The 25,750-nt window shown below is 37.1% G+C and overlaps 1 protein-coding gene across 2 annotated transcripts in view; it reads left to right on the top strand.

The window, feature by feature from the left end:
* Positions 1 to 24,552, top strand: part of LNX2 (ligand of numb-protein X 2) — a 76,038-nt gene extending 51,486 nt beyond the window's left edge. For both annotated transcript variants that reach the window (XM_017848477.1, XM_017848478.1), the window contains 8 exons: positions 797 to 1,044; positions 2,236 to 2,435; positions 7,394 to 7,762; positions 10,183 to 10,332; positions 14,063 to 14,240; positions 17,001 to 17,232; positions 19,969 to 20,127; positions 21,975 to 24,552. In XM_017848477.1, the coding sequence (XP_017703966.1) occupies positions 797 to 1,044; positions 2,236 to 2,435; positions 7,394 to 7,762; positions 10,183 to 10,332; positions 14,063 to 14,240; positions 17,001 to 17,232; positions 19,969 to 20,127; positions 21,975 to 22,110 (1,672 nt within the window). In that variant the 3' untranslated portion in view covers positions 22,111 to 24,552. The remainder of the gene's footprint in view (positions 1 to 796; positions 1,045 to 2,235; positions 2,436 to 7,393; positions 7,763 to 10,182; positions 10,333 to 14,062; positions 14,241 to 17,000; positions 17,233 to 19,968; positions 20,128 to 21,974) is intronic.
* Positions 24,553 to 25,750: the final 1,198 nt, after the last annotated feature.

Below are 25,750 nucleotides of genomic sequence, written 5' to 3' on the forward strand. Positions count from 1 at the left end.
TGATTGTAAGTTTAAAAATTAAGCGTCCATCTGCTCCTTTTGTTTGCTTAAATAAGTAGAAACAAAGAGGTTAACAGTTGTGATTTCTGGGTGTTTATGTAAGTTTCCCAAGTACTTGGAATATGTTCTTCAGTTTATATAGCATATCAATAATTCTATTGAAATTCTAATTTCACAAACTAGGAGGCATATTTTTCTTTCCATGTCTATCATAAAATAAATTACATGGGTCTTTCCTGTGCCTTCCTGTAAGTTGTAAAGCTTCAGATGTCTCACTACCCACTAATTAATGAGCGTGTCTTGTGTCTGTGAAGAGTGTAGAAGCATGGTGGCACAATCAAGGTCTAAGTCAGGATGCAACCACTTGTGGGAGAAGACTGCTGATTTCACTGCTGTGGTTAAGCCATTTAACCTGTAAAGGGGTTATATAATCAGAATTTCAGAATAATTCTTGCAGTACAGAGATGACTATGAGGGTGTTTTCTGGTGACAAGTATATACCTGCATACAATTTTTTACTGACATATTCTTTGAGATACATACCAAACCATTGTTCATGCTAATACCTTCTGTTCTTGATTATCCGCTCTATGGAGCAGTAAGAACTTAGTGTGAGTGGAGATTAGGATCAGAACTAGGTACTGCCTATAGGTACTTCTAGCCTCTGGTTCTGTTTGTGTAGAAGCTGTGGCCACTCTTTTGTTGTGGTACGAGCTATTAGTCTCCCTCCCTATTTTGTTTGTTTGTTTGTTTGTTTTCAAAATCATCTGGAAACCATCTGATATTCTTTTTCTAGATGTCCTGGAGCTTCTCATCGGAGAGTTGCCCTGGAGAAAAGGAAAACTAGTAGAACTCAGGCAGAGATTGAGAATGAAAATGGGCCCACTATACTAGATCCTGCAGGTACCTTATCTCCAGAAACAGACTGTTTGGGGACAGGCGCAGTGTCTGTGGAGCGGCACTTGACATCAGCGTCTCTTCCCACATGGAGTGAGGAGCCTGGCCTTGACAACCCTGCCTTTGAGGAGAGCACCGGAGCTGACAGTATGTGTGCGGCAACTCCTTGTGTGTTCCATCTCTGTTTCCTTTCTTCCCACTACTTGCCCAACATGTACTTTTTTCTTCTTTAAAGAAAATTTAAAAAATAAAAATAAAACAAACAGAAATAAAAAAAAAACTTTATTGAGATATAATTTATATACGTCATTCACCCTTTTCATTGTACAATTCTAACAGTTTGCATTTTAGAAACAAATCACAAATCTTACCCCAGAGGCGGATGGTTCTAACCCATCCCTTTTCTGTTGCAGTCTGTGAACTCCCTAGTCATTCACATAGTTATTACTGTCTGTGTGTCTGTGTTCAGAAACTTGTTTGCTTCTTGTCATAAGTCAACATCAAGAACTACACAGATGCTTTTCTGTGTCAGGTGCTGTGCTAAACATTTTATATGTATTAGCTATTTAGATGCTTGTAACATTTTAAGTTTGGGTTTTGTTTTCTTCTTTAACAAGAAAACAAGGCTTGAGAGATGAATTGGTCAAGTTTATACAACCAGTAAATGACTGGGTTTGTATTTGACTCCAAGACCATGCTTCTCACCATTGTACACCTCTGGTACCAGCCACTGCTCTATAACCCACGAGGAAAGTAACAGAAGGCCTGTAGTCATGGATCTTGGGCATATCATGGTAGTGGGCCTTTGATACTTCCTTTTAAAAATGATTTTCTTTTTCCAAGCTCTACTAAAAATTTGAATTCTGCCTGCTGCAACTATGCGCCTTCTTCATTTCCTACGTATCCGTTCAAGACCCACCGCTTCTTAGGAGCTTGATGTGGTTACTCTCTCAACACCTGTGCTGTTTCTACGCCACAGAGCGAGTGTTTCCTTTGTACTGCCTTGCATTATGTACAGTTGTTTCGTGGTCCAAACTTTCTCTCATCAATGAGGACTGGATGACTTTCTTTTCATATTTCTTAATCAAATCACTGTGTTGTCCCTAGTGATCTGATACATAGTAGCTATTTATTACTTACTGATTACTTTTAGTAGAGAAAATTTTTAGATAATCTTAACAGATATTTCGTCATTTTGTTTCTTATCTCGTGATACTGCTTAGCTGTTAATCATGTATTAATGTGACATATTTACCTGAAGATAATCAGAATATAAATTGTTGGGTTTTTTTTTTTATTTTAAACATCTGTTTTGTCTGTCTCATTTTAACTTGGCAGCCACACAACAGCCACTTAGTTTACCAGAAGGAGAAATCACTACGATTGAAATTCATCGGTCCAATCCTTACATTCAGTTAGGAATCAGCATTGTGGGTGGCAACGAAACACCATTGATTAACATTGTCATCCAGGAGGTCTATCGGGATGGGGTCATTGCCAGAGACGGGAGACTTCTTGCTGGAGACCAGATTCTTCAGGTATCGGTTTTAATTATTCTGTTAACTTGTGCCTTTTTGTTCTATTCTTAACACTTAAACCTTAGAAAATTGTGCTGTTTTGGAACCTAAATTATATATAGGTTAGTTTTACTGTTTCTATATGCAAAACATCAGAATTTATCTGTAATTTGTGTTATGTTGCCATATACACAGAGCATTTTTTCTTCCTATCTTAATTTTCAGTCCTGCATGCGATGTGGCTTGGCACATGATCTCAGGCTCGCTGAACTAGCTGGACTCTTCCCTGGGCTGGCTAGCCTCTTCCTGCTTGGACTTCTTGAACGGCTGTTCAAGGGTCACCTTCATCCGTGTTGAAATTATCATCTCATTGGTTTTATTTTACACCCAGTTTTCCCACTCATTACCTTCATTGTTGGATTTATCCTTTTCTCTACAGATTACTAAAATCTAGAGAAGAAGGAACTGTGCAGCACTCGTAATTTATACCACAGATTATAAGATAGAATTCAGAAATCTTGCAGTCATCTCCTATCAACTCCCTAATGCACTCTCCTCAGCAAACACTCTAACTCTGCATTTTCAGTAATCTCCTTCGCTCCCCTTACTGGTTGCCCTTTCAGAAGATGATCTTTAAGAAGAAACAGGTATTCTCCAAAAATAACTAGCGTGGGATAATATATTTTATTAGAAGGCAAGTTGAGATGAGGGGAGGAGGATGGTAAGAGTTCTACAACACCGGAGTTGATGTTAATACTGGCCTGGACCATTTTCATCATACAAAGGTGATATTAATTGATGCTTAAAAATGGATAACTTCTAGGAGAGAGAAGAAATACTCATGAACAAGAAAAAGTGTCTCCTGTCAACCTAAGCACAGGGATTCCTCTCTCTCCTTGGATTTGTGGTTCAGTCCTTCACCATGAACTGTTGGTATCTACCCACTACTTCCATTTTCCTGCCACTTTTTGAGTCTAGGACTTCTCTACTTCACATCTAATTTAGTAGAATACCCCATCATATACTTCTGCCTCCCAACTCTCCTCCCTTCAATTTGAAACAATCACTGCCAGGTTAATACATCAGTAACCCTGCTTGCCTTGCAAAGATTCAACTAGGAGGTCAAGTCCAGACTGATTAATAGTCAGGGTCCTCCGTGGTCTCTTCTACAACCCGCCTTCTTAATCTCAACTCTTCATTTCAGGCACACCAGCTCATTCATTTCTCATAGCGTTCTAGGCGCTGTACTAGTTGCTGGTGGTACATTTCAGAGCAAAATACTGACCTGTCCTCATGGAATATACAATCCAGTGGAAGAGCCAGACATAGCAATCTTCTTCCTTTCCTGCAAACACCATATTTTCCCACATTGCAGCCTGTCCTCATCTCATGCACCAGTTTGTTCACCTTCGTCCTTAAAGCTTTTGTTCAGCCATTCTCCCCCATACTGATTCCTCCTACATTAGTTATTATTGACATTCATCACTTTTCTCTTCATCACTTGGCACGTGATCAGTTACAGTGAATTGTGTGAATATTTTACGTATGTAGGCATGATCTAAGGTAATTGCAACCACCCTAATGGTACAGATTATGATACAGATTTCTCATAGCTTATAATAAGTGCTCAGAAAATACTTGCTGAGTCAATAAAAGAGTGAATTTGAATATAACATGCTGTTGGGAATAGCCATCTCCTTTATTAGAATGAAAACTTGGTTAGGATTTTTAGTTCTTGAAAATAAATCTCTAGACTTGGGTCTGGGGGAGGCTACAAAGGCAGCCAGGATTGACCCTGCTAGGGATTCTTGGGTTTGGTTTCCACTCCCACTTGTATGCTGCTTTTCATGGTGTATTATTCCTGAAAATAATTAACATCAAGCCCAAAAGCCTTCCTTCATTACCCCTAGTGTGGCTGAGACAGACTGAACTTTCAAACAGTGTTTTGTTTTTTTTTGCCAAATACTTAGACATAATAGAGGAATACAGGAATATAACTAATCCAGCTTATATAAAATCAGATTCCTGATCCAGTCATAGCTAGCTATTTAGTTATCCTAGCTGCATTTTATGATATTAGTACTCTAGCTGCACAGGCTGGCACAACTTGTAGGACCCCTTGTATTATTTACGTCCTAGCTCCTGACTTGATTTTGCAGAGAGGGACTCTTATAGCTCATTTCCCAGATTCATCCTCCCAGATGTCTTGACACTTTGGCGGTCAGGACCAGGAAAGGCAGATAGTCCTTTTCTGCAGCCCACTGAGTGCTCTTGGACTCTCCCTCTTCTGGGCTTTTTAGCTGAAGTGTAAATGTACACTTATTTTTGTGTTTTGCTACTAGCCCAGTATTGTTACCATATTTATACATTTTCATTCTCTTTTTTAATTTTAAAAGTAAAACAAATGTTTTATTTATATTTCTTTGAATATAACTGAGATTCATTTAAGTTTTTTTACTAATACATTTCATCAGTGGGCTTGTTTCTATTTTAGAGAATGGTTCATTAACACAACTGAATCTTTAGACCTCAAAAGATTATAATTATCTGAAATTATCAACCATGTTTTTGGGAATTAATTCAAAGTTATAAAGTCTACATTGTAGAAATTCCACTGCATTATTACTGTTTATGGTAACCTGTATACTAATAACTCCACTAATGGCAATCTTACATCTAGTTTAATGATTCAAATTGATGAGAAAGGTCTGAGCACCTAACCTGATTAATGCATTCACAAAGGGTCTCTTCTGTTATAGGCCCTGACTTCTGGTTGGCTTTTAACTGGTGTGTTGGAGCCAATACGTAAAGCCACTCCCCTTTCCCACATACGGACTAGTTTTGGTTATTCAAAAGTAAACACTTGGAAGGGAGGCCTCTTTGGTTACCTCCAACTTTGTATAAGCGGAATAAATATAACACAGTGAGCCAGTTTGAAAATCTTGAAGAGGCAGTAAGATGGTTCATTTGCAGACCAGAGAGCTAGCTTGCATTTTCATTTTTGCAGACCGTATACATAAGCAGTGTGTGTGGCTTTGGTGGTTTTCCCATATTTATATATATTTATTTACATACACAAACGTTATTAAATAGCCTCTTTGAAAAGAAGAACCATATGTCCTCAGAGCCTTTTGCTACTCTTAGAGTTTCATATGCAGCCTCTTTGAGCAGTTTTGAAGAAAAAAAATACTGCTATTATAAATTACCTCAATATCATTATTATTATTAAAAGTAATATAACTTAGAACATTATTAAGAATAAGTATTTTTAGTTTAATGAAGTCATCAGTAATGTATGCGTTTTCAGTTCTGAAGGAAAATAATTACAGCTGTTGCTTTGTATTGATTAAAAAAACATTTAGCTCAAAAATGAGATAGTTTGCTATGCTGATGTTATTTTTACAAAATCTAGAAACAATATTTTATTTGCTTTATCTGAATTTCACCGGCAACCATGCATTCCTGGAGGAAAAATATTTTTCCAGTTGTAGAATACTCCCCAGCCTCCTTCACAAAGATGTGATGAGGCTGCATGTTTACACATGGCTGAATTTTAGCCAGACATTTTGTAAAGTCATTTGTGATATGTGTGATATGTCTGAATATAAGATAGAAAAATGTGAACCTACAGGTAGGTAGCTTTTTAGCTAAATAGCTGGAAATGGTGGTTTAACTAATGTATCTATGTCTGCCTGGATTTTAGAAGCTGCTTTCTAAATATAATAGAACTTCAGAAGTTCCGTTTGACCTTGTATTATTCAATACTTTTACCAAGGACTTGGATGACTACCAAATTCATAGATGTTGCAGACTTGGGAGAAAGCAAGTTTGTGTGTGACATCTATGCATTTGGTGATTGCATTCTGAAAGATGTTAATAGGTCAAAATCAACAAAATTCAAAACAGTAGTATTTACAACTATCAATCCTAAGTAAATAGGAAGAGGGGAGTCTTGCCTAATGTGGATTTGTGTGAAAAAGATGTAAGAATTTTAGGTGATCATAAGCACCTAACTCAGAGCCTGTCAGATAACAGATGGTCAGAGGATGTTGGTTTCATCTCAGACCTATTCAGAGAAGAACTCTAATTGTGATAAATGCTAAGAATCATGCTCATCTCTTGTAACTAAAGAAATAATTGAAGTTAGGTGTATTTTCTAAGTGCTGTTACATATCCAAGGATCAGTCACTATACTGTTTTCAAGGTTATAAAGGTGGAAACATAAATGTTATCTGAGTATTGAATAATGCATTAGATATACATTCTATTTTACTTTTAATGGTAAAAGCTGTAATGACTTTTGCACCAGCCTAATACTTGTGTGCTGAGGAATTAGAGTGAAATTACAATTAACCTGGTTTTCTTTCAAGTAAAAGTCACTTATCTAAAATAAGGTTGTATACCTGGAATGTGCTACTTTCCTTAAAATAACAATTTATTTTCTCTAGCTTAAGTGTATTTAATTTGGAAAAAGCAAATTTGTAATCTAGTAAAACTTAAATTTGTGTTCCACTAGAATTAGTATTTATTTCATTAGCACTTGCACATGTTGATCTGTTCATTCTCATACTGATCCCATGAAGTAAAACACATTTTACAGATGAGGAGACTCATCTAGACAAGTTCTGTAATTTGCCTAAGGTTATCTTATACTAACTTATGCCTTATACTATCTTATACTAACTTATGCCTAAGTTAGTAAATGGTAGTGCCTAGGACTCTAATTCAAGACTGTCATTAAAGCCCATGATCCCAGCTACTATTCTCTCCTTGATGCTAGTCATTGTAAGTTAATATTAGAAACTCTGTTTTTAAATGTCTTTAATGTGGTTTTCTTTGTAAATAATGATTGTTTAGCATTCTCACCATACTTAGCACTCTCACAATACTTAGTTTCCCTTGGAAATGTTACATAAACGTTCCTACAAATTGGAAAAATTAAAGGTTGTCACAGTTTGGTCGCAATTCTTTTTTTCTAGGTCAACAACTACAATATCAGCAATGTGTCCCATAACTATGCCAGAGCTGTCCTTTCCCAGCCGTGCAACACACTGCATCTTACTGTGCTTCGAGAGAGGCGCTTTGGCAACCGAGCACACAACCATTCTGATAGTAACTCTCCACGAGAAGAGGTTTTCCAAGTGGTTCTTCATAAACGGGACTCTGGTGAACAGCTTGGCATTAAATTGGTGCGAAGGACAGATGAGCCAGGGGTTTTTATTCTTGACCTGCTGGAAGGGGGGTTGGCTGCGCAGGACGGCAGACTCAGCAGCAATGACCGAGTACTAGCCATCAATGGGCACGACCTGAAGCATGGAACTCCGGAGCTTGCTGCCCAGATTATTCAGGTAAACCCTCTTGGCCTTCATTCCAAAGGCTTGGCCGAAATGATCGTATAGCAATATTTGTTTTCATTGGCCAATAACATCAGAATTCAGGGGACATTTTATATTTCATTAGAAAATCAGGTATGGCTACCTGAATTCTTCAAAATCCACACTAGTATAACTTCATTGGAGATAGTCTTTTCTAAAAACTGTATTCCTGTGAACTTTGGGGATGATTATTTACAGAGCGTAGGCTCTACTGTTTCATATTCATTTCTCATTTGGGTCCTGGATTCTATTATTAAGCCAGATGTAGCAGATGGTAGTGTCCACCTTTTAGAAGTGAGGAAAGGGAGGCTCAAAAGAGCTGTGATTACCAAGGATCTGACTTACCTGGTCTCTTAACTCCCTGTCAGGATCTACATAAATAGGGGAAGAGTAACTCTTATCTCGGTAGTGCTTTGTTGTTGTTTTTAAGGAATTCACGGTGTTTAAAATTCATGATAAAATTTGTCCTCATAGCATCTTTGTGACGTAAGTAAGGATAGTCATTATTAGAGGAAGAACATGTTTTTCATAAAAGCATGAAGATAGATACGTTGGAAAGTCATCCAGACAAGATCTACACGTTCTGCAACATGCCATAGCATTTAATGGTATGAGCAACTTCTACAGTGATAAGGATGCAACAAAGAGATGTTTTTCTTAAAGTTAGCAAAACAAAACACTGTAAAGGAAACCAAGAATTATGTAATTGAGCATCAGGAAGTAGGGTAGGCCGATAGTCATTGAAAAATGTGTTTACAACACGGAAATAACAATGAAAATTTAAGACTATGAGAAAACCCTGGTCTCAACCCTCTTTATTGTATTGAGAGGCGATTCTGATATTGGTGTAATTTCATAGACTTGAGGTTTAAAGAAATTGGATGCCTTAAAAATTTCCTCAGATCAAAGGCAACATTAGGACCTCTGTCTGTGGGTATCAGCCAGCAGCTGCACCACTAAAACCCAGCTCATCTTGAAAGAGTGGAGATTGGTGGGAGGGAGAGGAGAAAGGAGGAGGAGGAAGAAGAAAGCTAATAGAGTTGTAGCATTTGTTTGAAAGAGTCAAGTGAGAGGCCAGATCAATAAGACAAAGTAATAGATGGACTATATGTATTTCAGGCAATGTTTAAATTATCTAATCTAGTTCATTCATTTGGATGATTCTAACTAAATTTCTAACCAAAATGTGAAAAATATAGATACACAGGTAGAAAATATATTTTAAATTGTCCATGATCATATTTTATATTTGGATGTTATAGTTTCATCATATTTTGTGCTATAGTTTTCTCCAAATAATGGAAAACTGAAGTTGCTCAATTTGTTTCTTTTTGAAAATAAGTAAAAGCCTTATTGTTTTTGGATTTTAAAAAAATAACGTATACTCCATGTCTTAAAAGGAGACCAATAGTAAATGATTTTAGTAAGGCATTAAACTTGTTTCTCACTTATTTTCTAATGTAAGAATTGAAAATAAAGTGATTTCTTAACATTATTGACTATAATCATGGGAGAGGTCTCCACTTTGTACCACAATTTCTTTAAAGCAGGCTATCATATTTTCCTATAGGAATTACAGCCAAATGGCATTGTGGTCATGACCAAGACTCAGCATCAAATAAATTAGACTTATACTTTAAAAGGAAGCATTAAATAACTTGTAAAAATGTAAACCAATGTAAACGTATGTTCAAAATATGATAGCTAACAAGCCTCTAAGTTTAAAACGATAGTCATGAACCTCTAAAATAATTTAACACTTGAGATGTGTGTGTCACATTCACACACATATGCTATATATATATACACACATACATACAAAGTCTTGTTATGCAGGATTTCTGTAGTCATTCTTTTCAAGAATGTTGATGCTGATGTCCTAGTTTTGACTTAGAGCTATAGCAGCAGAAACAAAGCTGTGCAGAATTTCATTATTATTTTGGAAGTAGCCACCATGGAAATTTATTTCAGAAGTCACAATGGACTTTAATCAAGTTTCAAAGCAGTTCTTCCTTTTATTTTCTTTCCTTTGCTCTGTCTTGCAATATCAAGGCCAACCTTGAAGATGCAAAGAAGTATTACAAGAAAAGTTACCAGTCATGGGGAGATAAGAACCCAGGCAGTGTGACCACTTTGCCTAGGTCATTTTGGAGGTGGGGTTGCAGAGGGCATGCCCAAGATTTTTTGTGTGTATGCGCTTCAGCTGCAGCAGTTTTAAGATTATTAGCTAATTAGACAAACTCATTCCTTTTGCCACCAGGTGCTTACAGTCACTGCCCAGATGACACCCTGGTACCGTGATTGAGAAGTGCATTGAAAGTTACACTGCGTGTAATCTTTAAAATGACAAACATCATTAGTCACTTGTGGTAATGTATTTGTGTTTTCTCTAGGCCAGTGGGGAGAGAGTGAATTTAACAATTGCTAGACCAGGGAAACCCCAGGCTGGTAACACCATTAGAGAAGCAGGAAATCATAGCAGCAGCAGCAGCAGCCAGCACCACACACCACCACCGTATTACAGCAGACCAAGCTCACATAAGGTGAGGATTTTTTTTTTTATGCCACCATCAAAGGATCATCATTACAAGCTGGTAAGATTTCAATGAAGGGTTTTTGTGTGTCACTCATACCTCAGTAAAGCAGTTTTTTTTTAAAAAAGATTCAAATGAGGGTTGTTATTCTGTTGAAAAATATAGGTGTTTGGAATGTGAAATGTATATGTTTTGCTACCTTGGAGAGTGACTGCGTTGTTCCTTAGAACTAGAGATAGTTTCTTGGAGGGGAAGTTTCCTTTGCCAGGTGATAAACGAGAAGCATGAAATCTTCTGCTTGTTTAATCCTACTTGAAAGTGGAATTTATCTTGGGTTGCTTGTTTAAATGTAAGAGTTAGTTATTGAGCCGGGCGCGGTGGCTCAAGCCTGTAATCCCAGAGCACTTTGGGAGGCCGAACGGAGGCGGATCACGAGTCAGGAATCGAGACCATCCTGGCTAACACGGTGAAACCCCGTGTCTACTAAAATAGCAAAAAAAACTAGCCGGCAAGGTGGCGGGCGCCTGTAGTCCCAGCTACTCGGGAGGCTGAGGCAGGGAGAATGGCGTAAACCCGGGAGGCGGAGCTTGCAGTGAGCTGAGATGGCCACTGCACTCCAGCCCCGGCGACAGAGTGAGACTCTTGCGCCTCAAAAAAAAAAAAAAAAAAAAAAAAAAGAGTTAGTTATTGAAAAAACATAATGAAGACAAGATTGACAAATGTATACTTGGCAATTGAGCCTGTTGCCTACAGAACCAGAATTAGATACGCGAAGATTAAACATATAAATCATGAATTTTGATAGGTACATATATAGCATATTTCTTTTTATGTTAAAGCTTAGAAGAATATTACCCTAAATCATTTAAAATTCCCATATGTTAAACTTTGTTACTGTTTCTTCAGAATCAGTATTTCACTGGTTTTATAATGTATTCTACCTCAGGTGAGAATTTTGATACTACCTCACTTTCAGTCCAAAAATCTGAAAGGATGGTACTTTCGCATTCTTGATATAATTTACTTCATTTGATCCCTCATTTGAACTCTTAACTTCCAGTGGGCCAGGAGTTTTAAAACAATGATGCGAATGATGCTTACCCAATTACGTGAAAATAAAAGCTAAATGTGAGCTACCAGAGTAATTCACCTTAAGTAAAATTAAATTGCTTTACTAAGCAAAAACTTTTTTATTGTCACCTGAAAGTACAACATTTGAGTGAATAATTAGCTTTGGAGTCTGTCTCTGGTACCCTAAGAAAGCATAGCTTAAAGACACAGTATTTTTGGCCCATCAGGTTTATATAGTTTTCTGAGCTTAAGTTCTGTACAGACTTGTCACTGGTCTTTGGTTTAGTTAATACTTAAAAGAAATTATAATCACAGACATCATTCTCATTTCTGAGCAAAACTCAAAATGTATGAAGGAAACCTATAATTTGCCTTTAAATAATGACTGTGGAAAAGGAGTAATTGTTTTAAATAGGAATTTTTGAATAGGCGTTGTTTCATATACCTAGTCCTTGTTTCACAAGTTTTGTATACATATAAAACTATAGTATAAGGTACAAGTTGGTAATTGAATCTTTTATGTTATTGAATTTTATAATTGGAGATATGGGTATATATAACAGTATTATAGTTTTAAGAGAGTTTGAAAAACTGTAATTAATAATTCCAGTATTCATATAGCAAACTGTCCTTAATTCAATTTGTTTTGGGCACATGTATTTTTCTGTTATAACTATGCTAATTCTGATTCTCTTTAATTTTATATGACAGTATTCTAAATAGTGATGCTGAACTTATTCTATTCCAAGCACTCTGCAAACCTGGCTGGTTAGAAAAACCACTTGAAATGGAATGTGTTCATTTAGCTATTTACTACTAACATGCTCTGCTTGTTATGTCAAATCCTGATACAGCATAGTAAAAGTCTCCTAGGGAAAACACATGCAAATTCACCAGAACAATCTTTCCAGACAATTATAATCATTCTGAAAAAAATAAAGTATATATGTTAGTCTACTACAAAGCTTCCCAGTAGCTGTTTTGATAAACATTCATGTAGTTTTAGGAAGTTCCTTGAAGCATACTGAGTATAATCTTTGAAGTTTGGTTTGGTTCCATACATTTCAGACACTTAGAGTAATAAAACACCCACACTTAACTGCTTAAATATGTAAGAACTGAACCTGCTTAAATAAATATACTCAAGGTTGAGTTTACCTGAGTTGTCTTCAGAATAAAGTTGTGTTTGTCTAATTTTGAAGGCTGCTGACAAAAATGTCATACCTTTGGATAGGAGACTGCCTTAAAATGTTTACAAATTTTCTCCTTGGTCATAACATTTTCTGGGAATACTATGCTGCTATTACAGATAGCTCCTTTGGTAAAATTTCAAGAGTATAATTTTACATCTGGAGAAGGGTAGATAGGCCTAGAATTCCAGGCCCTGATTTAGAGATTTGATAAATGCCATTATTAACAGTTAAATACATGTCAATTCTCTAAACTAATGTGACTTAAGGAAATGTTATAATTCTGTAAACATAATTTGTATTTTTTATTTTTTATATTAACAATGTTAATTATCTACAACATTCTCTTAACAGTTAATAAGTTTTAAAACCTTCTGAGACATTATCTTGCACTGTACACTTAATGGGATAGTTCTTGTGTGGGTGCATATATACAATATGTACATGTAGTCTATCACACTATACAGACATATACAAAATACTATTTATATTAATATATATCATACATACTTTTAACACACGTAAGTTTTGAATCCCAGGACAGTTGGCTATATTAACATGACTCGGGACAAGTTACATGACCTCCCTAAGTTTGTTTCATCATTTGTAAAATGGGGTCAGTAATAATATATAATTTCAGGACTTTTGTGAAGTTTAAAGGAAATAATGCATGTAAAGGCATTAGCTTTTCACAGGCTAAGCCCAAATGTTAATTATTACTTTAATATTAATATTGCATATGTACATCTTATTTTTTACTGAGTTCTAATTCAAAAGAAAAGTGATGTTTTAAATTCTTTTTCTTTCAGGAGCATCTCAATAATAAATAGTAGTAACAAATGTCAGTAAAAATGGGAGAATATTAATTCATTGGGAATTTATTTCCCTGTCATCAACTTTTCAAAATTCAGTCACTTTGTATCCTTTTAGCTTTTCATGAAGATTTTGGAGGTAGATTTGCAACTTCTTCATGATTTGAACACTCATAGTCCTAGTCAGTGAGAATCAGGAGATAGGTCGATGGCCTTTTTTGGCAGTTGACAAAATCTATACTTTCGTGCTATTCTGTCAACTTGTCTTTCAAAGAAATGAGGAGAAAGATGGAAGTAAAATTAATTGATTTGTCTTCAGAATCTTAAAACTCAAAAGCATCATTTACTTTAGTGCAGCTGATCAAAGATGAAGCTCAAACAAATTATACAAATGATGTGCTTATTTTACTTTGACTGCCGGATTTTAGCAGTCCTGAGTTTCTTCAGGTACATAAACAGTCATATGAAAATAACATAGTCCAAAATTTGACACTGATCCACAGTAGACTTATTAAGAACTGTATATTACTTTCATTTGCAATTAAGGAATATAAAAAATAATTACTGTATAAATGCCTTGTATGTTATTACCTTAGTTTGAAGTAATAACTTCACTTCAACTATATTTTATTCATTATCCAATGATTTTTTTCTTGTATGTTTTAGGATCTTACTCAGTGTGTTACATGCCAAGAAAAACACATTACTGTAAAGAAGGAACCACATGAGTCCCTTGGCATGACTGTTGCTGGGGGCAGGGGAAGTAAGAGTGGTGAGCTGCCCATCTTTGTGACCAGTGTGCCGCCCCATGGCTGCCTTGCACGAGATGGCAGAATAAAGAGAGGTAAGATGGGATCTTGAAAAATTTTAGCACATCTTATTTCTGAATTAAATGCACATTTAAAAAAATAAAAGAGTATCTACAAAGTATCTATTAAACATGACTTTTTAAAATCCTTTAAACTGTCCCTTGCATATGGAAGCATAAAGGCATTCTATGAGGTTAGAAAAATGCCTTATATAAAGGGAAGTTGCTGAACCTTGACGACAGTACCAGAATTTGCTAATAGTTACTCAGACTGTTAGATTATTTTATCTTAGGAAAAGATCCTCTAGCATTAAAACAGACTTAGATACTCCAAAGGGCCATCTCACTGAAAAATAAATGTTTCTTTTAATAAAGTGTCTGTAGAAGGGGACTCAGAGAGGAGGTGAAGCAGAAGACAAAATTAATTTTAGGGATAAATGCATTTGCCGTTTCATATTCCCTATCAATGCTATATAATTTGTATAGATAGGGGTTGCAGCTAGCCTCTATTACCATGGTAAAAATAGCAGTCTCCATTGACTTAGTTTGTATGAGGTAAGAAAAGTGACTCTGAAAACTTACTTTTCCAGGAATGAAGTTGAACCCCTACCTCACACCATAAACACAAATTAAATCATAATGGATTCAAGATCTAAATATAAGAGCTGAAACTCTTAGAAGAGAACACAAATGTAAATCCTCATGACCTTGGATTAGACAGTAGTTTCTTAGATATGTCACTATAAGCAAAAGCAACAAAAGAAAATGTAGACAGACTGGACTTTAAAACTGCAAACTTTAGTGCTGCAAAGAACACAACCAAGCAAATGAAAAAATAACCCACAGAATGGGAAAAACATTTGAAAATTATATATATGACAAATGGCTTGTGTCTAGAATATATGTTCTTACAACTCTAAAAGTCAGAAAGCACAACCTAAAGATGAGGAAAGAATCTGAATAGACATTTCTCCAAGAAGATAAATAAATAGCCAGTATTCCCATGAAAAGATGCTCAGGCTGGGTGTGGTGGCTCACACCTGTAATCCCATGACTTTGGGAGGCCAAGGCAGGTGGATCGTTTGAGCCCAAGAGTTTGAGAACAGTCTGGGCAATATGGCACAACCTTGTCTCTCCAAAAAATACAAAAATTAGCCAGCTGTGGTGGTGTGAACCTGTAGTAATCCCAGTTACTCAGGAGCTGAGGTGGGAGGATCACCTGAGCTCCAGAGGTCAAGGCTACAGTGAGATGAGATCATACCCCTGTACTCCAGCCTGGCATCAGAGTGAGACCCTGTCTCAAACGCAAATCAAAACCACAGTGAGATACTACTTCACAACCAGTAGGATGACAATAATAAAAAAGACAGCCAATAATAAACACTGGCAAGGATGTGGAGCAATGGAAACTCTCATTAATTGCTGGTGGGAATATAAAGTGGTACAACTGTTTTTGGAAAACAGTTTGGTAGATCCTCAAAGAGTTAAACTGATTCCTCATATAGTTAACCATATGACCAGCAATTCCACTTCTAGAGATATGAAAACAACTGTTCATATGAAAACTTGTATACCAGTGTTCATAGCAGCATTATTCACAATAGCCAAAAAGTAGAACCTCGAATGTCTATCAGCTGATGAATGGATCAATGGAATGTGGTCTACCCATACAACAAAATATGATTTGGCCGTGAAAAGGACTGAAGTACTGGCACAAATTACAGGGTGAACCCTGAAAATATTATTCAAGTAAAAGAAGCTAGATATAAAAGACCATGTATGAGTCTATTTACATGAAATGTTCAGAAGAGGCAAATCTGGAGAGACAGAAAGTAAATTAGTAGTTGCTTAGGGTTGGGGAAGGGGAATGATGGGTATAGAGGGAGTAATTAAAATGTTCTCAAAATTACTGTAGTGATGCTTGCACAACTGTGAATATACTAAAACCTTAAAATTATATTCTTTAAATGGGTGAATTGAATAGTATGTGAATTATTTTCTCAAGCTGCTATTAAGTAAAGGTTATTTGTCCAGTTGTAGTATTGGGTAATTTTATTTCCTTTTTGTTCTTTTAATGATTTGCTGTAATAATCTGAAAAGCTGATGATAAATTGGGAGAGATAAATTTCTGTAGACTTTGTAGCACAAATGTCTGCTTCCTACAAAACTAATCTTTCCTAACCTTTGATATAATCCCCATTGCTGTTTTTTATTATATTACTTAACAGAGCAACAGTTCTTTTCTTCCTCAAACAGGGAAGGCATTCAGACCACAAGTTTCATTTCTTTGTGTGGGCCCAGGGATAGCTTCTCTGTACATATTCTGATATTTGCCCTGAATGAACTATACAGGGCTGTCCTTATGTATAGAACTGTGTAAATATAAAGCAGAATATATTAAACATTTATTTTTCTAAGGGCAAAGGATCAAATGATTTTTGATTGAACAGAATTGTAGAAATCTCTGAAACTCTAAGAAGAGAAATGAACCTGCCCAGGGCCTGTACACAACTAAACTTAAACTGATGATTCGAACTTCCAATCATGTCAAGCTGCCTCAGGCCACACTTTTTCCCATGTATTATGACATTATTTTAAAATTGTGAAATGTTTTCTGTGTGTTGGGTTTCTTCTCATTATAAAATTTACAAACAAATAATAAATGCCATTTATTATTATACCTTATCTCATCAGAGTTGTGGAAACTAACTTTTGTTGCTTAGTTTATAAACAAAAAGAATTGCAGGTGAATACTCAGTGGCTCAGCTCATTTTTCTTGTTTCTTCATCTGAATAGGTGATGTGTTGCTGAATATCAACGGCATTGATTTGACCAATTTAAGTCACAGTGAGGCAGTTGCAATGCTGAAAGCCAGTGCCGCATCCCCTGCTGTTGCCCTTAAAGCACTTGAGGTCCAGATTGTTGAGGAGGCGACTCAGAACACCGAGGAGCAGCCAAGTACTTTCAGCGAAAATGAGTATGATGCCAGTTGGTCCCCATCATGGGTTATGTGGCTTGGGCTTCCAAGGTACTGAGCGCTTTCTTGTTTTATGGAAATCATAATCATACTTGCAACCCTTATCAGTGTGTAGCATGATAAATTTACCCGTTGGAATAAAAAAAAGCTTTAATTCAATAAAAGTAGCAACATCAAATCAAACTACAAAAGAAAAGGATAATTTTTCTTAGGATATTACATTTTAAAAGGTACACAAAGAAAGCAGTTGTGTCTATTCCTGTAAGGCTCCTCAGTGGGCTAGCCATGAGATTGGATAACCCGGCCTCTTGCTTAGAAAAGCTGTCATTTACCAGCACTCATTCTGCTATGTGCTGAGACTTCATGCATTTTTCATCAGAAAACCAGGCCAATCTTGGGGCCTCCCCGATCTCAGAAGCCTTTCTTAATACCTTTTAATTTTTTTAAACTCTCCCTAAAAGAGGCAGTATTTAAACTCAATTTTTATTGGATGCAAGAGTCTGTTAAGCCAAACCATAAGTGTTCAAGAATGGCTGTTTCACTTTTGTTTTTTATCAGTGTGACCAGCCAAGATATGCTGTGGTTGGTCAGCGCTGGGGTCACAGAAGCACGTAGAACCTCCAGTGGCATCCCAGGGTGCATTCCTTTCCGCGGTTGTTGTTGTTTGACATTTGAGATAGGAAGAATGTGTGTTCCTATCATTATTTGTTGTTGTTGCCTAATCCATTTAGATTCTTACTGTACATAAGAATACTAAAACTATGAAGCATTTTGACTCTTGACCACGTATGAAAAGTATTAATTCTTTAAAATAAAAATAAAAAATAAGAATTTGCTATTTTCTGAGCCACCTGACTTGGATACGTTCATAACAACAACTAGTGTTTAGATAGTGCTTCAAGGCTCTTTGTGCGTAGTGGGTGAGAAGTGGTCTACTCATACAGTGGCCGGGCAGCACGTCGCAGACCTCAGAACTCGTCTGCACCTCTAATGATGGAGCAGGCAGAGAGCAACAGGGTCCTGGAGAAACTTGGTCCCTAGTGCTTGCTTTAATTTTCCTTATCTGTTATACCAGTCTAGTCTGGGGATTGGCACATTGACCTCTTTGTTCAAAGCATTTTCTGGTGTGCCAGGCATAATAGCAAAGATTTTAGATGAGAAATAACAGTATAGTAAAATCTATTTTTGAGCCCACCGGTGTTGAAAGAATACCTGTCAATAAAAGGCTACTATTCAATGTGTGCATGGAGGTTTCTGTTGAATGCAAAGCTATATTCAACAGCCATGTGTCCTCCTCGATGGGTACAGGTGGCCCCTACATGCAGGTTTCACACCAAATAGTGTGGCAGCTCTACTCTGCTTTTCTTGAAAAGGGAGGTTTCTTCCACTGCAATTTGTTCGTGTATACAAGAAAGCTATTTGTTTCAGAAGATGCAGCATTAGGAAAATAACCAGCACTGTCCCTTTAAATCCAGGCCAGTGCATGGGACCTTGTTCCATCCCAGAAGCCTTTCTTATCAGTGAGCTAAGAAACTAGATAAGATGAGAAGGTCTGGCATGGTAAACATCGCTTTATAGAATTGGCTTTATTAAGAAATAATAAAACATGATCTTTAAAACTATTTTATTTATATTATATATATTTATTATTTTATTATGGATTAAAAACAGGAAATCTTGCCTTCCATGCATTTAGATCTGGTTCCACCTAAAGATGAAAGATATTTATTTATTATAAAGAGATTTTTTTTTCTGTGTCATTTAGGTGTGGTTTTTTTGTTTTTTTGTTTTGTTTTTAAGATTTTACTCACTGTTTCTTCCCGAATCCATAGAGCTATGGAAACATAAGTACATTTTTTTTCCCTCCCTCTCTGGACACATCCTCCAATCTGGCAGTAGCATTCTAACTATAGTTTCTCAGTGTCTATGATACATTTATATATGCATGTGTGTGTATAGATGTGTATATATTTTCTTTTTTTAAAAAAGATGAGGTCTTGCTCTGTCACCCAAGCTGGCATGATCATAGCTCACTGCAGCCTCAAGCTCCTGGGCTCAAGCCATCTTCCTGTCTCAGCCTCCCAGTAGCTGGGACTACAGGCACGTGACACTGTACCCAGCTTGTCTATGACAGAAAAAAAAAAGAAAAAGATTTTTTGTTAGTGTTTTCCAGATTGATTTCTCTATTTTGGGAAGTAAGAGTCTCCCTTAAAATGAAAACATCCTAAGGAAAGGAGAAAATAACAACTCCTCATGTAGACTAAAAGCCTGCAGGACCTTCAGAAAAGAGAAATAATGATCTGCCTTCTTTTTGGAAGCTGTGCTCCTAGTCTTTTTCTTCTTTCATTCACGTGCTGGGCTTGGCAGTACCAGACCTCTTTCATCCCACGTTACAAGTCCTCTTGTAGATGAAAGTGATTAGTAGAATTGAGGACTTTGTTGACAATGCAGTGAGCAGATATAGGTACATAACCTTTTTGTACAGGTTACTGAGGTGTAATTTGTAACCAGGTTCTCTACGTGTGTGTGTGTGTGTGTGTGTGTGTGTGTGTGTGTGTGTGTGTGTGTGTCTTCACTTGGGAAGACTAAAAAAAGTTGGAGAAATTCGAGTCTACCTAGGACTGTGTCTCTGCTAGAAAATGGATTGTCAAAATAATCTCTTTATTAATAGCCCTTTTTCTTTTTTCCAAGAGTGGTAAATATAACATGGTGTGGGGTAATAACAAAAATAAGCGGCTATAAAAGCCTCCATGTTAATGTTTTCTTTATTTTTGTGTTTGTTTATAGTACACTTCATAGCTGCCATGATATAGTTTTACGAAGAAGCTACTTGGGAAGTTGGGGCTTTAGTATCGTTGGTGGATACGAAGAGAACCACACCAATCAGCCTTTTTTCATTAAAACTATTGTCTTGGGAACTCCTGCTTATTATGATGGAAGATTAAAGTGAGTCTTGTTTTAATTAATGATGTGATTCATGTTGATGACACCGAACATGATCTAGACCAGGGGTCAGGGGTCAGCACCAAATCCAGCCCATTATCTGTTTTTGAAAATAAAGTTTCATTGCAGTGCAGCTACACTTGCTGGTTTATGTACTCTCTGGCTCCCACACTACACTAGCAGAGTTGGTGTCGTCGTGACAGACTGTGTGGGTCTTGAAGCCTAAAATATTTACCATCTGACCCCTTACAGAAAAAAAATTTGCCAATCCCAGTCTAGACTGAAGTGTTACCTTTACTATCTTGTCACTTATAGCTATGTTTCATTAATCTGATAACAGAAACTGAACCTGAGGTATTTCATCGGACATATTTCATTCATCATGTGATGTGACGTTGAGCACTAAGTTTCCCACACAGCCTACTCAGGTCCTATCCTGTCATTAGATGACTCTGCTTTGTTTTTCTCCATAGCATTCCTCTCTACCTGAGATCGTATTTATGCAAGCTCCATAAGGGAGGGATCTTGTTGCATTTATTGGTATATCCCTAGCAGTCATAACAATACCTTACATAAAGTAAGATCTCCATAAATATTTGATGAATGAATGTACCATAGCTTACAGGATGCCTGGCGCAGTGCTAAGTGCTGTGCATTCGTTATGTAATCTTAACAATCCTATGAGGTAAGTTTCTTTATTATTTCTGTTTTAAAACAAACAAGATAACTGAGGTTTGGAAAGGTTAAGAAACTTGCCCACAATGAAATAGCTGAAAGTGATTGGCTGGCATTCAGACCCAGGACTATCTGGCTCTAGATCCCTGGACTTTAACCCCTCTGCCAGCCTCTACCACTGCGCAAAAGTCCTCGCTCAGTGTACAGCGTCTTATCAAAGCTCGGGCACTGGGAGAAGAAAAGAGAAGGTGTCATGGCAAGAGATCATCACCAGCAGAGAGGAGGTGGTTGGTTGTAAATTCTTAATACCTGCTTTATGAAGGAAGAACCATTTCTTAAACAGTAAATGTTGACACTCTATATAGAATGCTATGCAGATGGAAAATGTACACTGTTTGCAAGGGGTAAGTGACATCTAAATAATGTGTGGAAAGGTGATTGGGAGTGGTATGCTGCAGGTCAGCCTATATTGATAAAGATGAAAAAAAAATGAGGAAAGCATAGGGAAAAATGAATTAATCACTCTCTTAGCTAAGTTACTCAACCAGTCTGGGCCTCTGTTAATTATAATTTGTATTCCTCCTACTTCCAAAAAGAAATTGAAGTAGTCAACAGTAAAATAGCATATTTATGGTATAAATAGAAGACCAAAAACCATAAGGATAATTATGGTAATTATAAGGCTGGAAAGGTCTTCCAGTTCATCATCCATGATAATTCTGCTTAGAGTACAGTGAGTGTCAACAGCTGAAAGAAGAGGAAGTATGGGTCTTATTTCCAACTTAATTCAACCCTCAGATGTATGAGCTCTAAGAATGAATAGAGAAATAGCAGTCAAAATAATAAGCAACCCCCTTCAAATGCATGACTTGATATTTTTTTAAAGAGAGAGCGTATTTACTCTATATTTTGCTTAAATTAGTGTGAAAATTACTCTGCTTGTCCTTGACATTCACCGACTGGTTATGGAGTCGTTGGCACAGGGGTTTCCTTGATTGGCAAGGGAAAGCCAGCATAGGCTTAACAGCCGTCCCAGACAAAGTAGATTATACACCCTAATCATTGACAGTTAAGTGGTAAGTGAAACTGCATTTTTCATGCTAAATAAATCTCAATTGGGATATTTTTAATACCATGAAAATAGTAACATTCTGTATCTGTCTCTCTTTGTCCAGGTGTGGTGACATGATTGTGGCCGTAAATGGGCTGTCGACCGTGGGCATGAGCCACTCTGCACTAGTTCCCATGTTGAAGGAGCAGAGGAACAAAGTCACCCTGACTGTTATTTGTTGGCCTGGCAGCCTTGTATAGATTTTGGAAATTGGTTTCAAATCTTGCATCTTCCTTTTTTAGGTTTTTGAAAGAAAACCCTTTGGTTTCATTGTGTTTGTGGTTTAGGAGCTGCTGACACCGCTGGTATACACAGGGCCAAAACCCACCAAGATTGTCCCTCTCTGTTTATTTAAATGGTTTCCTAAGTTAGTGACATTTCTTTTAGCTTGGAAACTTCCACTAACCTTTGTGAGTTTATATTTTCAGAATTCAAACTTAGTTGTTAAAATGTTACCTACGGTAATGAGCAAAGTTTACCCAAACTGTGTCCCAGCTGGAGTAAACACCTTCTGGTGGGTCTTTGTTTTCAGCAACTGAATCATAGAATGAGTCCTGTATCCCTCAGACCTGATGTCAGCGAAGCCAGTAACAACAGCATGTACTGCCAGTGTCATAACCAATACCATGAATGAGTATACTTTAAATTTTGATGATAACTGTTCCCCCCCCCCCCCTTTTTTTTTTGAGACAGAGTCTTGCTCTGTCACCCAGGCTGGAGTGCAGTGGTGTGATCTCAGCTCACTGCAACCTCCACCTCCTGGGTTCATGCCATTCTCCCGCCTCAGCCTCTCGAGTAGCTGGTACTACAGGCACGCATCACTACGCCCAGCTAATTTTTTGTACTTTTAGTAGAGACGGGGTTTCACCGTGTTAGCCAGGATGGTCTTGATCTCCTGACCTTGTGATCCGCCCGCCTCAGCCTCCCAAAGTGCTGGGATTACAGGCATGAGCCACCACACCCTGCCGTTCCCCATTTTTTATTGGTGCCAACATTTCAAAACTTCATACTGTTTATAAAGTGATTTTCTTGTTTATTTCTACTGTAATCTCTCAATACTTATAGAAGATGAAGAAATAAGTCTGACAACACTAAAGAGATTTCTTAAATAATATACTATTATTAGAATAGTAGAGAATAAAAGATAATGTTATCCAGTTACAAAGAAATTTGGATGATAATTATAACTTAATGTTAGAGATGGTAAAGCTGCACTTACTTGAACAGCCCAAAAGCATTAAAAATCTATTTCCAAAGGAATCTTTTGGTATGTAGGGAAATTTTGAAGTAGTTTTTGCTAAAAAAAATTATTTCTAGAGTTATGTTATTCTTAGCAGTAATCTTGGCTAGAAATGTTTTTGTGATTTATGCAATTAAACGAAATAAAGATAAAACCATATTATTAAATACATATATATCACAGCTAAGTAGGAGAAAGGGAGACCTTTTTATTTTGTTCGGGTAGGAGTATTTGTTGTGTATTTTAGAAACAATTATTTTTCCCATTATTTCTTATGAGCTTAGTTGTTCCAAGTAGGAGACAGAAAAGTTCTGTTTTATTGGAAATGTAGGTTTTAGATGTATCTTTCAGTCAGATCTCAGTCACTAGACTATTTCATATTTTTTGAAATGTTTTTGAAAATTATGACTAGCCCATTTTTTGTCTTTTGTTCAGCATACTTATCCTCTGAAGAACACATAAATAAGTGAATAAGATAAAAATATCTTTACCTTATTAATATTATACATACTTGAAAAAAGTTTCATTTAGAAACCTAGTTCAGAATCTGAGCTAATTTACAAGTGACCTCTGTAATAAATGGTATTGATAATCAGAGAATGTATTTCAGAATACTACAGTACAATATATTATGAAGCATGACCACTTTATTTTCAAACTTAGCAATTGCATTGCTGGGGTTTATTGTATCTGTAGCATGTCACAGATTATTTCAGTTAGTTTTATAATTATTTTTTAAAAACATCTATTTGGAATAAATAAGATACAGCAACAGTCATTGCTACTGACTTGTTCGACCCCTTAACTACACTGTATGATCAACATATAACAAGATGCGGTGGAATGGCCCGTACAGTATATTACTGTCGTGTGATGATTGGCTTTGGAAGCAATTTGATAATTGAAATGCTTTGATATTCTAATTGACATGGAACAAGTTTTTTCCCTGCTCCCCAAATAGAATTTTGTAACCAACTTTGCTATTTTTTTAAAGTTTGTAAGAATGTGTCGTTCCTTGGGGAGCAGCCATCCATCAACAAATATCCTGACTGCTACTTTGTTATATACAAAATACTTACATTGAACCTGGTGGCATAATGAGTCTTTTGAAAGAAGAAATTTTTTCACTCTGATTTTTATCATAGAAATCTTGGAATCAGCTTAAGCTGTAGCTTTTATGACAAAAGACAGTCGTTTTTGGTCAGAGTGATATTTGGTGATGGAAACTTGTTCATAATTTATTGTTACTACAGAACTATTTGGATTTTCTCATTTTTAGTTCTGATAGTTAAATATTTTGGTTTGTTCTGTGCCTTCAGTTTAAATTATTTCAGGATTTTTCAGATGTTTAAATAATGGTGTGAATCATTCAGGATGGAAATAAAAGTCATCCTTTCTGTAATAGTGACGTTGTCTCTTTTCTTGAACAGCAGCTGTTAACTTAGTCTGTGATCTGTATTTTTGTTGCTAGCTCCGCTGTCCTTATAATATACCAAGTGTGAAACTCAGGATCACAAACCCACCTTATTCTCACCCCACAGTTTCTTTTCCTTTTCCTTTTTTTTTTTTTTTTTGACAGAGTCTCAGTCTGTCGCCCAGGCTGGAGTGCAGTGGCACGATCTTGGCTCACTGCAACCTCTGCCTCCCTGGTTCGAGCAATTCTCCTACCTCAGCCTCCTGAGTAGCTGGAACTACAGGTGCCCGCCACCAGGTCTGGCTAATTTTTGTAGTTTTAGTAGAGACGGTTTCACCATGTGGGCCAGGCTGGTCTCGAACTGCTGGCCTCAGGTGATCCGCCCACCTCAGCCTCCCAAGGCACTGGGATTACAGAGGTGAGCCACCATGCCTGGCCTTTTTCTTTTCTAATATGGTTACGAGGGAAAAAAATTTTTTTGACTGAAAGAAACAAAGTTGTCTCCTAGTTTTCTAGCAAGTTAAGTTCAAACCGAGGCCTCTGTGGTCAGACTCCTAATCGGATTTTCCAGATGACTCCGTGGTCCGGTTTACCCTCCCTTGCTCCAGCAGCCTCCCCAGAACACACACACACATCGCGCCACTGCCCCGCCCCAGTTCCTGCCTCCAGCACACATTTAGGGTGTTTCCTCTAACTGTAAAGCTTTTTCTTCTCTGCTGGTTCACATTGTTCCCATATCTGGAGTGAGGGCTTAAGTGACACTCCATCTATCTCACTCTTCACTCCCCACTTTCCTTCCTAATGGTGAATCTCGGTAGGCCTTTGTGTATGCATTTCTTCTGGCCTTGATCTCTTGCTACCTAATTAGAGTTTTAAGTACCAATCTTTAACCTTGCGACTTTGAGTACCACTGACACCTAAGTCTACAGCTCCCACAGTCCATAGCCTGAGACAGACACCTAGATCTCAGCACCTCCAAAACTCAAATCTGTGCTTTCCCAAGCGTTTGCCTACGTCCTGTCTCTTCATCTTTCAGTCCAAACTCTTAAGCCTTCAGAGTAACTTTTCTAAACCCCAGCTCTAATCATATCTTTGCCCTGTTTAAAAATCTTCATTTGGCTGGGCACAGTGGCTCACGCCTGTGATCCCAGCACTTTGGGAGGCTGAGGTGGGTGGATCATGAGGT

This window comes from Rhinopithecus bieti, unplaced genomic scaffold, assembly GCF_001698545.2.
Source record: "Rhinopithecus bieti isolate Rb0 unplaced genomic scaffold, ASM169854v2 scaffold_28547, whole genome shotgun sequence".
Taxonomy (NCBI): Eukaryota; Metazoa; Chordata; class Mammalia; order Primates; family Cercopithecidae; genus Rhinopithecus; species Rhinopithecus bieti.